This window comes from Rhinatrema bivittatum, chromosome 5 (genome assembly GCF_901001135.1).
Source record: "Rhinatrema bivittatum chromosome 5, aRhiBiv1.1, whole genome shotgun sequence".
In the NCBI taxonomy this organism is placed as follows: Eukaryota; Metazoa; Chordata; class Amphibia; order Gymnophiona; family Rhinatrematidae; genus Rhinatrema; species Rhinatrema bivittatum.
In genome coordinates, this window is record NC_042619.1 from 278,101,627 (window position 1) to 278,118,458 (window position 16,832).

The 16,832-nt window shown below is 43.2% G+C and overlaps 1 protein-coding gene across 1 annotated transcript in view; it reads left to right on the top strand.

Moving 5' to 3' along the window:
• Nucleotides 1-16,832, top strand: part of LOC115092766 (disintegrin and metalloproteinase domain-containing protein 9-like) — a 653,043-nt gene that overhangs the window by 375,500 nt on the left and 260,711 nt on the right. The window contains exon 7 of the mRNA XM_029604070.1: nt 12,248-12,443. Coding sequence (XP_029459930.1) covers nt 12,248-12,443 — 196 coding nt within the window. The remainder of the gene's footprint in view (nt 1-12,247; nt 12,444-16,832) is intronic.

Genomic DNA, 16,832 nt, shown 5'->3' on the forward strand with positions numbered 1-16,832 from the left:
GACACTGACATCATCAGTTTGGGGTTGGAAGAACCACACACTAGTACCTGCAGAAGAGTAGAGGAGCAGCTAGCAGGTTCTAGCAACAAATAACACAAGTAAATTCAAACCTGCTAAAACAAGGGAGCAAGCTGTCCTTATTCAAGCAAGCAGGCAGAGGAGTCCACCTTGGCACCCATTCCCAAGCTATCCATCATGAATGTCGGCATAAAAAAAAAAGGTTTAAATAAATAAATAATTGTGTCTAAAGCATCAACCTACCATAGAGAAAATGGGTTCTGCACCACTGTCTTGGGGGAAGAGGCATGCACCCTTTAAAGTAGTAATGACACCTTTGTGCTGCTTGATTTCCCCACACTGTATGTCTTCGGGGTTTTGATGTATTTATGCTGTCTGCAATTCCCCACAGCACTTGTCAGCATATATTAGTTCTATAATCAACACAGTTATACAAGTAACAAATGGAATACAACTGATTTAAAAGCCATTCACAGTTTTGCTGTCCTGTTGATCTGTACATAACATATGCATGGCTCAGTCTTTATGGTTTGACAGAAATATATGCAAGCACATTGGTAGGATCAAACACATTTCTGCTATTGAGACAGGCATCCCCCCCACCCCAGCTATCGTTGAGGTTCTTTCCAAATTTGTTTCCTTTATGGTACTTGTCAGCTCTTGATCTTACCCTGGCCATCCATTGCTATGTTTATTCACCACTGCTCAGGCTTCTGATACCATTCTTCCTATGCCTCAGCCCTTGAGGGACACCTTGGGTTTTTGACTATTCTTCTCACTGCATTGCTCTGCACATACCATTTCAGTTTTTAATAATCGCAAGCATCACTGCTTCTGCCACTGATCAAATCCAGTCTTGGTACCTTAGGGTGCTTCCTCCACTGCTCCAGCTGTCTACAAGGTTCCTTCCAAGTTCTCTTCCCCATTCTTTATTTGTTGTTCTTCTTCTGGCCACCTGTTGCTTTGCCCGCTCATTGTATCATCCTTTGGGATTTTGGGATTTCTCCACCTCAGCTGAGGTATACCCAGGAGATTTTATGTCTATTCTTCTCATTTAGTTGCTCTGCTCCTTCAATTTCAGTTTTTAATAATCTAAAGCACCACTGATGCTGCTGCCATTCCAAGCCAGTCTTGGATCTTTAGGGTGTTTTCTCCATTGATGTCTATGTTTCCTTTAAAATCCCTTTCTCCCACAGTTTTGCTGTCTTTTGCTCTTGCCCTGGCCATCTATTGTTTTACATTTTGTTGCATCTCTCCTCAGACATCTACTGTTTTGTATGCCTGCTGCACTACTCCTCAGGCCCTTCATGCATCTCCAGAAATGCTTAATCTTTACAGTTTAACAGAAGCAGTTTAACAGAAGCATATGCTATTGGTAGGATCAAACACATTCCTCCTAGAGAAACAGGCATCCCCCACTCTAGCTGTATTTGAGCTTCTGTCCAAATACCCTTCCCTTACAGTACTTGCTGATTCCTGCTCTTATTCTGGGCATCCATTCCCTTACATGCTTGTTACACCATTGCTTTGGATTTTGATACATTTTTGCTCCTTGCCTCAGCCCTCAAGATACACCTTGAGGTGGGGGGATTGGCTACTCTTCTTGCTGCATTGGGCTGTTCCTACCATTTCACTTTTTAACCATCAGTGCCACTTCTGCCACTCTAATCCAACATTGGTATTTTATGTTGCTTCCTCTGCTGCTCCAGATGTCTTCTTGATACTTTCCAAATTTCCTTCCCCTATGGTACTTGCCAGCTCTTGCCCTTGTCTTGGCAATCTAATGCTTTACACAGGCCTTAACTATCCAGTTATCTTTAACAGTTTCATACTGTCTTGGACATTATCCCAGGATAAGCAGGATGCTAGTCCTCACATATAGGTGACGTCAGTAAAAGAGCCCTAGTGCGGGAAAACTTCTGTCAAAATTTCTAGAAACTTTTGACTGGCCCTGTGAGGCCACTGAGCATGCCCAGCATGCCATGATATTCTCTGCCACAGGTGTCTCACTTCAGTCTTTGTTTTTTCCGTGCCGCTGGCTAGCAGCATGGACCGGAGCCCCCTGAGAGTTCTCTCAGTTTTTCTTAAAAACATAATATTTTTTCATAAATTCTCCCTCATGGGATCTCACTTTGTCTCACCTCACCGGCTGGTGAAGTAACTTAGGAAAAAATTTTTAGATATACGCTATCTATTTTTTCCAGTCATCGATGGCCGTCGATGACAACATGGCGTCGGGGTTTAAAAAATGCCCGACGTGCAACCGAACAATGTCAGTTACCGATCCGCACTTAGAGTGCGTTCGATGTTTAGGCGATCAACATGATATTTCATCGTGTGAAAAATGCCAAGAAATGACGCCAAAGGGACGAAAACTACGCCAAGAAAAGATCCAGCAACTCTTTAGTTTGCAGTTAATCCCCTCGCCATCGACTTCCAAAAAGTCTTCATCGGTAGGTGCTCCTCAAAAGGTTTTGTTAAAAAAGCGCCGATTGCAGACTTCGGAAGGGAAATCCTCACTGATGCCATTGACATCATCGATCCACTCAGCGGTAGAGGTAAGGCCTAAACACAAACATCGCCATCGATATGCCTTGGCCTCACCTTCGACACCTATCTGGGAGGAACCAATTGAAAAGCGGCCTAAACGTACCGACACTTTGATGCCCGAGAGGCCTGCTAAGACAGATACGACACAAACAACATCGTCTCCGTCAACACCGTTGTCTGCACCGATGCCGCACGACTTAACCACGTTCATAAAGGAAGCAGTCCTACAAGCTATAAAAGACAGTTTACCGGTGCCTACTCCGATGCCGGCAACACCGCCGATGCCGGTGACATCTGCCTTGTCTAAGACATCACCAATGCCAGCAAAACTAGTGCCGATGACTGAGATGCCATCGACATCGATTCCAGGAAATCTCCTGATGCCGGGCACCGTCCCGATGCCGGTCACGGTATCAATGACAGATACCGTCCCGAGGCCGACCACCATCTCGATGCCAGCCACAGTCTCGGTGCCGACCACCGTCTCGATGCCGATCTCCTTTTTGATGCCATCCACCGTCCACTTCACCTCAACGGATTATTTTCTGAAGCCTGGATCCTCTCTGATACCGAGGGATATATTGATGCAGCATACAACAGCTTTCTCATCGATGTCTACATCGAAGCCTCCTAATTTTTCCAGTGTGGCTTCTTTGGTACCCTCAATTCAGACTACATCCTTGATAATGCGTAACGGATTTTCTTCGATGCCATCGATTCCTGATCCAACTTCAACGATGTCATCGATGCCACATGCAGCATTATCGATGCCAGGTCCTTCTGGAGATGCAGTATCGGCTGAATCAGCCTTATATTCAGCAATCCATAAAAGATATCAGGATCTACTGGATTCTTTACCGGTGAATCTGGTAGAAGAAGACTCTTCTCCTCCAGAACCTATTCCAGGACCATCTGGTGTAGCTCCTCCTTCTGCTCCTCAGAAAACACGACCACACACTCCAGATTATGATACATGGAGTGATTCACAGTCAGACACATCTGAAACATTTATGTCTGACCCTTCTCCACCAAACCCAAGAAAACAGTCCCCACCAGAGGACCTTACTTTTTCTGCCTTTGTCCAGGATATGGCTGACTCTATCCCTTTTAAATTAGAGTCTGAACAGGATCTACGTCATCAGACACTTGAGGTATTACAATTTGTGGATCCTCCTAAACAAATCATGGCAATACCTATACATGATGTTCTCCTTCAACTTCAACATCGAATGTGGGAACATCCCTGTACAATTCTTCTCATCAATAAAAGAATGGACTCAACATACTTAGTCCAATCTGCACCAGGATATCAAAAATCTCAATTACCACATACGTCAGTAGTGGTTGAATCCGCTCAGAAGAAAGCAAAGAGAACAAGGGTACATTCCTCTAATCCTCCTGGAAAGGACAATAAATTTCTGGACAGTTTAGGCCGTAAGGTTTTTCAGGGTGCTATGCTGAATTCAAGAATCGCAGCTTATCAGCTATATATCACCCAATACCAACGAAACCTTTGGAAGCAGATGGAGGATTTCATCCCATCTCTCCCCCAAGAATACAGAGAGTCAGTACAAAACCTCATCCACAAGGCTTTTGAAGCTGGAAAACATGAGGTACGAGCTGCATACGATTCCTTTGAATTTCTAAACTTTCTAAACTTTCGTGAACAATGGTGGATCTACACTTTAGCTACACAATCTCCTCAAGGTCTCAATGACTCTGTTGAGTGGTCTTCGCTCATTTAAGTGTTTCAAGTGATTAAAAGTTAATGACTCTTACGTCATCATTGATTGATCCCGCCCACTCCGGTAGGTACAAAACCAGTTTCGGTAAGATGGCGGATCCTGCTGCCCGAAAATAGCTGCAGCCTAGTAGCAGAACCTGTTGGCACTGCCGGGAATCGTATGTATTGTGCAGCAAAATGTTTTGATCATGTTGTTACCTACACGGGTCCCTTTAGGTTTTCTTTATTCTGTTATAGAATTGGCATAGTGCGGCCCCTGAAGAAGGTTCACAGAAACACCTGCCGTGTCGGGCCAACGCCAGCGTGATATCCCAGCTGCAAACCTCGCTACGATAAGTGCAAAATATTTACTGCCTGTAAACTGACATAAGCTGTCGTTACAATATTACCTTTTAGAGAGACCAATGATTATAATATAGAGACGGTGTTACAGTCATTAAATGACCGCATATCTCTCATAGTGGATCAGCGGGGCTATTGTATTTAAAGCCCGCCACTGTATATGAAGTCTCACTAATTGTATTTAAGACTACATGGCAATGGCATTATCTTTTCTGATATGATGGTATTTTGAAACTGACACTACGATTCCTTTGAGACATGATCCAGAATTGCAGCCTCAGGGTTAAGTGCTAGACAATGGGCCTGGCTTAAGGCATCAGACCTAAGACCAGAGGTTCAAGAGAAATTGGTGGACCTTCCATGCGTGGGAGACAATTTATTTGGCACAAAGGTCCAAGAAGCAGTCTCCCAACTGAAAGAACATAATGAGACCTTAAGACAGCTCTCCGCCCTACCTCATGAATCTACTTCCCATGCTGTTCATAGAACCCAGTGAAGAGATATAAGGAAACCCTATTACCGTCAAAAACGATTCTACCTCCTGCAGGTAGGCCTCGACAGACAAGGCCTCAGCACAGATCTCAACCTCGACAGCAAAGACCGCCCAGGCCCCAACCTGCTACTCAAACAGGTCCTGCAGCAGGCTTTTGAAGGTATTTCCAGGGAACTCAGCTACTCACAAAATCCTCGACCAGAACTCCCTGTGGGAGGCAGATTATCCAAATTTTACAACACTTGGATAACACTAACAACAGATCAGTGGGTTCTGTCCATAATATCTCAAGGATATCAACTCAACTTCCTTTCAATTCCAGCAGATTTTCCACCAAGTCAAATTCATCCCAACAAAAATCACATTTCTCAACTTCAAATAGAATTATCCACCCTTCTGAAATCCAGGGCTATAGAACCTGTGCCCCGGCCTCAGAAGGGCAGAGGATTCTACTCCCATTACTTCCTCATTCCAAACAAAACAGGAGGCCTACGTCCCATCCTCGACCTCAGAAATCTCAACAAATTTCTCAAAAAAGAAAAGTTCAGGATGGTCTCTCTAGGCACCATGCTTCCACTTCTCCAAAAACAAGATTGGCTTTGTTCTCTGGATCTTCAAGACGCTTATGCTCACATCCCAATATTTCCTCCTCAGCGAAAATATCTGCGCTTCACGGTGGGTCATCAACACTTCCAATACAGAGTGCTGCCATTTGGACTCGCCTCTGCTCCCAGAATATTCACAAAATGTCTAGCAGTAATATCAGCACACTTACACAAGCAAGGTGTCCATGTCTTCCCATATCTTGACGACTGGCTCTTCAGAAGCCAAACTCAACAACGAGCAATAATTTCTCTCAACCAAACAATTGCTCTACTTCACTCCACGGGAATTATCAAAAATCCCATCTTACACCATCTCCTCTGCTCCAATTCATAGGAGCAGATCTGGACACCACACTTGCAAAAGCCTTTCTACCCGAAGATCGAGCAGAAACACTATCCTTGATAGCATACTCGATCCACTCAAGGACACAAGCAACAGCTCATTAGTTTCTCACGTTACTAGGGCACATGGCCTCTACAGTACATGTCACTCCAATGGCAAGGCTCACCATGAGAGTAACCCAATGGACATTACGCTCACAATGGATCCAAGCCATTCAGCCACTCCATTCTTCAATTCAAGTGACTCACCAACTACGTTCATCCCTACTATGGTGGATGAACAAAGACAATTTATGCAAGGGCCTACCATTCCAACAATCAGTTCCACAGATAACATTAACTACAGATGCATCCACCTTGGGCTGGGGAGCTCATATAGACACTCTCCAGACCCAAGGTACTTCGACACGACTCGAAGCAACATATCAAATCAATTTTCTGGAACTTCGAGCTATACGTTATGCACTGCATGCGTTCAAGGACTGCCTTTCACACAAGACTATCCTTATCCAGACGGACAACACAGTAGCCATGTGGTACATCAACAAACAAGGAGGTACGGGCTCATACCTCCTGTGCCAAGAAGCAGCACAGATTTGGGACTGGGCCCTGAATCACTCAATGTTCCTACGAGCCACTTATCTAGCAGGCATACACAATGTAGTGGTGGATCGACTCAGTCGTCAATTCCAACTACACGAATGGTCCCTGGAACCTGCAGTAGTGACCAGGATATTTCAACTTTGGGGTCAATCAACAATTGACCTCTTTGCATCCTATCTCAATCACAAAGTGGACAAGTTCTGTTCCCTGCACAAACAGAACAACAAGCCAGCCAAGGACGCCTTTGCTCGACCTTGGAACTCAGGACTCCTATATGCGTATCCTCCAATACCACTCATAACCAAAACTCTAGTGAAGCTTCAACAAGACAAGGGGTCCATGATACTCATAGCCCCATATTGGCCTCGACAAGTATGGTTTCCCACACTTCTAGACCTATCAGTCAGGGATCCAATTCGTCTGGGAGTAGCCCCTACTCTCATAACTCAGGATCGGGGTCGGTTGCGCCATCCCAACCTTCAATCCCTCTCCCTGACAGCATGGATGTTGAAAGCCTGATCTTACAGCCACTCAATCTTTCCACCCATATATCTCAAGTACTCATAGCTTCACGTAAACCTTCCACAAGAAAGAACTACGCGTCTAAATGGAAGAGATTCGCCTTGTGGTGCAAACAAAACAAACGTGATCCTTTCACTTGCACTACTACTTCTCTCCTAGACTACTTATACCATCTTTCAGACTCTGGTCTCCAGACTTCGTCCGTAAGAGTACATTTAAGTGCAATCTCTGCTTACCATAACAACATGGGAAATGCACCAATTTCCACACAACCTCTTGTCAGCAAATTTATGAGAGGTTTAACTCAACTCAAACCACCCATTCGTCCTCCAGCCACAGAATGGGACTTGAATCTGGTATTAACAAGACTTATGCATTCTCCTTTCGAACCCATAGACTCCTGTGATCTACAATTCCTCACATGGAAAACCATTTTCCTTATAGCCATTACTTCAGCTAGAAGAGTGAGTGAATTGCAAGCACTAGTCACGTATCCACCTTATACAAAGCTTCTCCATGACAAAGCAGTTCTCCGTACTCATCCAAAATTCCTTCCTAAGGTAGTTACGGAATTCCACTTGAACCAATCCATAGTTTTACCCACATTCTTTCCAAGACCTCACTCCCATCCAGGAGAAGCAGCTCTACATACCTTAGACTGTAAACGTGCTCTATCCTTCTATCTAAACCGCACTGCAGTCCACAGGAAGTCCAATCAGCTATTTGTTTCTTATGATCCAAACAAACCAGGTAAAGCAGTGGGTAAACATACTCTATCCAATTGGCTAGCAGATTGCATACAGTTTTGCTATGAAAAAGCAGGCCTTCCTCTCCAACGACGAGTAAAGGTTCATTCAGTAAGAGCAATGTCAACCTCAGCTGCACACTATCGTTCAGTACCAATTCTGGACATTTGTAAAGCAGCAACATGGAGTTCTCTCCACACCTTTGCAGCTCATTACTGTTTGGACAAAGAAGGATGACAAGATTCAACCTATGGACAGTCTGTCTTAAAGAACTTGTTTCCAGTTTAAACCCAACTCCTTCTGTAACCGACCTGCTGTGATCTTCGGCTGATTCATTTCAACTACAATACTTAACTATTGCCTCAAAACAAAATGACTCAGCCTCTAGCTTGCTAATCACTCATATGTGAGGACTAGCATCCTGCTTGTCCTGGGATAAAGCAAAATTGCTTACCTTGTAATAGGTGTTATCCCAGGACAGCAGGATGTAGTCCTCACGAAACCCACCCGCCACCCCGTGGAGTTGGGTCACATTTCTTTTATTATTTTATTTTTGCTAAAGCTTATTGCTACCTACGAGACTGAAGTTAGACACCTGTGGCAGAGAATATCATGGCATGCTGGGCATGCTCATTGGCCTCACAGGGCCAGTCAAAAGTTTCTAGAAACTTTGACAGAAGTTTTCCCGCACTAGGGTTCCATTACTGACGTCACCCATATGTGAGGACTACATCCTGCTGTCCTGGGATAACACCTATTACAAGGTAAGCAATTTTGCTATTTCTTCAATCCCCATTCTCTTAGGATTCTTGTAATTAGTATAATTGTAATATTATGTATGTTTCTTGTAAATCGCCCAGACCTTGTTTGTGTAGGCGTTTAATAAATTTTAATAAAATGAAATGAAATGAAAAATGGTCTCATCTGGTATTTAGCAAAAGGAAAGGGCTGCAGAAGTGCAGCACCCAGAATCAGGACTGTGCTCCTCCTTGATTACTGCTTCTGAGGTAATAGACACAGTATTTGCAAAAACTGATTTACAAGAAGAATTGTGTTCTGAATTCCCTAAATCACAGGATATTAAACAGCAAAATCAGTTTACCAACTCTTCCATGATAAAATTCTCGCTGGAACCATAGTCCACAAAAGCTTGTGTGGAAAAGCAGTTGTGATCTAGTTTTAAAGTCACGGGTAGTAGTGGTTGGGGAGCTGGAACAGTAAAGCCTAGGTCACCTTCCCACCAGTCCCTAGGTGCTGGAGTTTCCTGGCATTAGTGAGCATTGAGCAACAAGGTGATCCTGATCCACGCAATATAGGCATAGGCCCTGCTGCTTGTGGTAGAGCCTCTTCTTGGGTGCCAGACAGCTGCAGCCTAACTGTATCTAAAGAGCATTTAGTGCCTATAGTCAGTAGCATCTTAGACTCCTGTGAAGATTAACTCGAAGCCTGAAAAGCCAACTCCTTCACCTAATGATGCCAGATGGAAATGTTATTAGGCCTCCTCCAGGGATTTTTTCTGTCTTCATCCTGCCTAGGTCTTTCTACCAATTTGTTTGGTGCCTTTTGCCCATCATTTGAAGTCTTGAGGTGTTCTTGCCACTCTGTGTGACCTCTTTGTGTCTCTCATGATGTTTTCAGGTCTTCATGTCATTCTTTGACCCTGTATCACTGCTTTGGTAGTGGTGGTGTTGGGTTCTGATTCTTGATGCTTTGTTCTGCTTTCATGGTGCCTTGAGGTAGTCATGCCACATTTCATGCCATTTTGCCCCCTCATACAGCCTTGGGGGGGGGGGGGGGGTTTCATGCCACTGATGGTGTCCTATGCTCCAGTTTTTCAGCCTTTGTGTAATATGACCACGCTTGCTGCTATTTTCCTTGTCTAACAGTGCCTTGGAAAACTCCTGCCACTTCTGATACCACTATGCCTGCTCATGGTGCCTTAGGCTCTTCATGCCACTTTTGGTGCCACGTTGGCATAGTTTTGATGTATTGATATACCTTCACTCTTCTGATTCTGTTAACCCATCAGCTTCATTAGAAATGATTAGAAAATCCCAATTTGGGAGCCCAAAATAAGCTGCATTGTTTCCCTCATTAACTATAATCATAAACAAGCGCATAAAACAAATGACATTTTTTTCTTTGAAACAATTGAAATAAATGTAGGTGACCCATGAAACAAATGAATGAACTGAAATGAAAATGTTATCTCTGCATATCCCTACCAATTAATTTCATAAGAAAGTGGTTGTGTTATAATATTTCTTCTACCATTCTCTTGATGTAAAATTTGATTTAACAATATGAAATGTATTGACAAAGCCAATACAATTTCAAATATACATTTATCCTGTTTCATAGAACAGTGTATTTTTTTATTCATAACTTTGTCAAGATAATTATTTCTGATTATTAAAAAAACATTAAGAGAAATTTTAGCAGCTATTGTCTATACTTTCCCCATGCTTACGATAGCAATATTAGGCTTTTCCATGGAAGAATATCATGATAATGCAGCTTGTTACAAATTGAGTATTGCAGATGTGACAAGAAAGTGAAAACACACCAAGAAGAAATGTTTTAAATTAACCAGAACCTTATAATTTCTGCCTTTTTATCTACTTCAAACTAATATTGTTTTGTAGTCATCTTCCTTAAACTGGGCTATATGCATAAATATCTTATTTATTTTAAAGCCTTTTTAAATGTTTGTTGAATAATAAATAACTCTATTCCATAATCTGTATCTTAAACCAAATTGTTTTTCACAAAATACCAAACCATGGAAAAAGGTAGGGATGTGCAGAGCAAAAGTTTAAGTTCATAAGTCCATAAGTCGAAAGGGGGTCCCATTTGCGGTCAATATGGACATATGGAGAATTCCATAAGTTGAGTCTATGTCCATACGTGCAAATAAAAATTTAAACCCCTCACCCTCCTTAATCCCCCCCCCCCAAGACTTACCACAACTCCCTGGTGATCCAGCGGGGAGTCAGGACGCCATTCCTGAACTCCTTTGCGAGGAGCACGTGACGTCAGCGCCACGTCGGAGTGACGCGGCGTCACGTGATTCCCCGCGGGTTCCCTCCGGGACCCTCGTTGGGCCCAAAAAGAACTTTTGGCCAGCTTGGGGGGGTCAGGAGCCCCCCCCCAAGCTGGCCAAAAGTTCTTTTTGGGCCCAACGAGGGTCCCAGAGGGAACCCGCGTTGGGTCACCAGGGAGTTGTGGTAAGTCTTGGGGGGGGATTAAGGAGGGTGAGGGGTTTAAATTTTTATTTTGGATCAACAATCGCGATTTCCAATGTATTCAACATAGCTATGTTGAATAAGTTGGAAATCCGATCGTTTTCGCCTCATCACTTTTTTAAGTTAAAAAAAAAAAAAAAAGTTGCGTTTTACATTTAAGTTCAAAACGAATGAACACCCCTAGAAAAAGGAACCATCTTGTTAAGAACCAAACAATATTCACATTGTATTCGTTCCATGTTCAAATCATCAATCCATTAAACATTAAATTCAATTTAATCTATTTCTGAGGGGTTTTTTACTTTTTCAGAATAAAATCCTACTTATCAAAAATCAACTTGTCCTGGAACAGATCTGTTTTGAAAAACTTTGTGTGAGGGGACACAACAAATAATATTATACTTTTCATGCTTCTATGAGTATCTTTCTGCACTTTGCTTTTCAATATATTTTCTAAATATTTATTGGGGTAGAGAGAGGATCTCCATGAGTAGGTTTAATTATTCAAATTTACCCATAATTTCTAATAAAAAATTTTGCCCAGAAAAAGCAAAATCAATTTCTGGGTAATTTTTCTGGGGGCAGCAATGCTAATAGGAGGGTCTGCAACCACCCTAGACAGTGACTTTATTATGTCTCATGGTATTATCTCTCTCTTTCCCCTTTAACCCACCCTGAACCACAATATTGTAAATCTCTATCTCTTCCACCAGATATCAGTTTCTCGTCACACAATGAATCTCCATTGGTGTGATGCTGCCACTTTAATCACTCCTTCACACATTTGAAAAATGGTGCCCTTGGTGCCCTGCTCACTTCCAGTGCCCTAGGTGGTCACCTAGTCCCACTGGGCCAGGAGGACAGTATTCAAAGCAAAAGCATGTGCTGACTTTTGCTTTGATTATTGATATACATCTCACTGGCAAATGTATCCATGGGGTTTGTACCAATGTGGGCAGTTTTGATTATTGCCCCCATAATGACTATATTTCTCTGTTATTCTCACTTCATTTATCCTCACTTTTGTTTATTTCCAGTTTATTAATAAAGGTCAACCTTGCAGAGTACCAGTTAGTGAGTGTGATCTTGCTGAGTACTGCTCTGGAACATCAACTACTTGTCCTCCTGATGTCTATTCTCAGGATGGGACACCATGCAATGATGGTCAGTCCATCTGCTATGAGAACACTTGTTATGATCCCAACAGACATTGTCAAAAGATATTTGGAAAAGGTAAGCAATATTGTACTATTTTTTAAAATTTCTTGATTGTATTCTTTTATAGTTTGTGTTTGTTTGTATTTTTAACTAATTGTTTTATAATATTTTGATTATTTTTATGCATATTATTCAGTGTAATCCACACTGAATAAATGTTTGGAAGGAGTGGACAATAAGCCTTTTTAAGTAAAATAAAAACTTTAAAAAGTAAATATTACAATATTCCACATATTTTGTAAGAGGGGTGATGAAGTGCAAGCTGCTTTAAAGTAGGAAAACCCGGGCTGGATCACTGCTAGGAGAGCCCAGAGCCAAGTTAGGCAGCAAAATGTGACAGGGAGCAGGGAAAAGACTACAACTCTCAATCCAGTGGGAGCACTGAGAGGAGAGGATCACCTTGCTGGTGGCTGAAAGGAATCAGTAAGTTTTACTTGGGAAATTTTCTTTTTTTAAAGTATTGGGATGAAGTTAACTATTTGGGAATATTATTTAGTGTGTTTGTGCTTTTAATAGTCAGTAAGGCAGAGAATAAACTGAAGTTAGACTGTATTTTTAAATAGTCAGTAAGGCAGCTAATATGCAGTAGTTAGTGTGTTTATTTTTAATAGTCTGTAAGGCAGCTAATAAGCAGAAGTTAGAGTGTTTGTATATTAAAAAAAAATAGCCAGAAGTTAGAAATAAGCTAGGTTGAGAAGTTCAGCACTCATCTTGGAAAGGTGTTAAGGTAGTGTGATTTGGTTTGAATAGGTACAACATTTGTTAAACAAGAGAGCAGTGAGTCACTCTGGCTGATTAACTGAAGTGTTAAGGTTGTCCGATTGATTTGATTAGGTACCATCATTTGTTAATAGGAACAGCAGTGAGTTCATTCCCCAAGCATACAATGGGACCTGCACGTAGTATTAGCCAGGCTTATGTGTTCTCCTTTCGAACCCATAGATACCTGTGAACTTAAATATCTTACATGGAAAACTGTCTTCCTCATAGCCATTACATCAGCTAGAAGAGTCAGTGAACTACAAGCTCTTGTCACATACGAACCTTTTACAAAGTTCTTACATGACAGGGTGATCCTCCGTTCTCATCCCAAATTCCTTCCTAAGGTAGTCATGGAATTTCACTTGAACCAATCCATAGTTTTACCAACATTCTTTCCTAGGCCTCATTCCAACCAGGGAGAAAGAGCCTTACACACCTTGGACTACAAACGCGCGCTATCCTTCTATTTAAACCGCACAACAGTCCAAAGGAAATCCAGTCAGCTATTTGTATCCTATGATCCAAATAAGCCAGGTAAAGCAGTGGGAAAACATACTCTCTCCAACTGGCTAGCAGATTGCATACAGTTTTGTTATGAGAAAGCAGGCCTTACTCTTCAAGGGCGAGTAAAAGCACACTCAGTCAGAGCAATGTCAACCTCAGTGGCACACCTTCGCTCTGTACCTATTCTGGACATTTGTAAAGCAGCAACATGGAGTTCTCTTCACACCTTTGCAGCTCACTACTATTTAGACAAGGAAGGCAGACAAGATTCAGCCTATGGACAATCTGTCTTAAAGAACTTGTTTCCAGTTTAATCCCAACTCCTTCTACAACCAACCTGCTGTGATCTTCGGCTGATTCATTTCAACAATACGTCACTGTTGCTCAATACACAATGACTCAGCCTCTAGCTTGCTAATCACCCATATGTGAGGACTAGCATCCTGCTTGTCCTGGGATAAAGCAAAATTGCTTACCTTGTAATAGGTGTTATCCCAGGACAAGCAGGATGCTAGTCCTCACATATGGGTGACGTCACCGAACGGAGCCCAGGCGGGAAAGCTTTCTGTCAAAGTTTCTAGAAACTTTTGACTGGCCCTGTGAGGCCACTGAGCATGCTCAGCATGCTATGATATTCTCTGCCACAGGTGTCTCTCTTCAGTCTTCATTTTTCCGCGCTGCCGTTCGCACCGCGGACCGATAGCCCTACCGTTGGGAATATCGTTTTGACTAAAAGTCAATTTTTTCTATATATTCTCTGTCACGGGAAGTTCTCTGCCTCGCCGGCTGGTGAGTACTGTCTGTTTCACAATTTTCGGCTGAAAATTTTTTCACACGTTCGTTTCATCGACGGCCGTCGATCGAAAATGGCGACCGGTTTTAAAAAATGTCCGGTCTGTAATAGAACTATGTCTATTACTGATCCCCATTCGGAGTGTGTAATGTGCCTCGGGAAACAACATGATGTTAATTCCTGTGAAAAATGTGCTGAAATGACGGTCAAGGGAAGAAAGGCCAGACAAGAGAAGATGGAACACCTTTTTTCTCTTCAACTAATTCCTTCTTCCTCAAAAGCATCGTCTCCGGCTGGAGCTACGAAGAAAATCCTCCTTAAAAAACCGCGTCCGGATGGATCGGGGGACCGTTCATCCTCGCCATCTTCTGTACGTTCTGCCACGTCAACAGAACGCTCCAAAACTAAACATCGCCATCGCCATCGATCATCCTCCGAAACACTGTCCCAGGACGAGTCGATGCCAAAGCGGTCTAAAAACCAAGAGACGCCGGTGATTGGGCCTTCGCCGCCACCGACACCAACACCGTCATCGATGGTCGTTGCAATACCATCGCATACACCATCGGCTCCTTCGCTCACACCACAGCTTGAATTGTCTGCACTGATTAAACAAGCTGTTATCCCAGGACAAGCAGGATGCTAGTCCTCACATATGGGTGACGTCACCGAACGGAGCCCAGGCGGGAAAGCTTTCTGTCAAAGTTTCTAGAAACTTTTGACTGGCCCTGTGAGGCCACTGAGCATGCTCAGCATGCTATGATATTCTCTGCCACAGGTGTCTCTCTTCAGTCTTCATTTTTCCACGCTGCCGTTCGCACCGCGGACCGATAGCCCTACCGTTGGGAATATCGTTTTGACTAAAAGTCAATTTTTTCTATATATTCTCTGTCACGGGAAGTTCTCTGCCTCGCCGGCTGGTGAGTACTGTCTGTTTCACAATTTTCGGCTGAAAATTTTTTCACACGTTCGTTTCATCGACGGCCGTCGATCGAAAATGGCGACCGGTTTTAAAAAATGTCCGGTCTGTAATAGAACTATGTCTATTACTGATCCCCATTCGGAGTGTGTAATGTGCCTCGGGAAACAACATGATGTTAATTCCTGTGAAAAATGTGCTGAAATGACGGTCAAGGGAAGAAAGGCCAGACAAGAGAAGATGGAACACCTTTTTTCTCTTCAACTAATTCCTTCTTCCTCAAAAGCATCGTCTCCGGCTGGAGCTACGAAGAAAATCCTCCTTAAAAAACCGCGTCCGGATGGATCGGGGGACCGTTCATCCTCGCCATCTTCTGTACGTTCTGCCACGTCAACAGAACGCTCCAAAACTAAACATCGCCATCGCCATCGATCATCCTCCGAAACACTGTCCCAGGACGAGTCGATGCCAAAGCGGTCTAAAAACCAAGAGACGCCGGTGATTGGGCCTTCGCCGCCACCGACACCAACACCGTCATCGATGGTCGTTGCAATACCATCGCATACACCATCGGCTCCTTCGCTCACACCACAGCTTGAATTGTCTGCACTGATTAAACAAGCTGTTTTCCAAGCTCTTCAAGAGCAACAACTCCCGACAGGCCTGTCGATGCCGACCTCGGAGTCGATGCCGATACCCTCGATATCGATGCCGATACCCTCAGTATCGATGCCGATGCCTCCAGCATCGATGCCGATGTCCTCAACATCGATGCCGATGGCTATACCATCGATGCCGATGACTATACCATCGATGCCGATACCTACATCATCGATGCCGGTGATAACACCGATGACAACAACACCTTTTCCATCAAGATCCTCGGCGGATACTATAACCACTACACCGAGAGTACTGACTCAATCTACATCGATGATTTTTCAAATTCCATCGACGAATCAAACGACTGCATCTCTGCAGCAACCTATTCCATTGGAGGAGGTCCGCGATGAAGCTTTTTATCATCGTCTCCTACAAAGATACCAAAAAGTCATCGACAAATTACCACCTATTACAAAAAAGAAGGTATCTGCTGATTTTTTCCTCGATGATCCACAACCTGGACCTTCCGGACTGCAAGCCTCTCCAGTTCCAACAACTTATAGAGAGGAATCAGAAGAATCCTGGGATGATGATGAACCCTCTCAATTTTCCTCAGAGGAATTCATGTCCAATCCTTCTTCTCCTGACCGAAGAAAGAAGTCACCTCCGGAAGATCTATCCTTCTCATCCTTCGTACAAACTATGTCTGATTCCATTCCATTTAAATTGGCTGCTGAGGAGGATACCAGAACACAAACTCTCGAAGTACTACAGTTTGTGGATCCACCCAAACAGGTACTAGCAATACCTGTACATGAGGTGT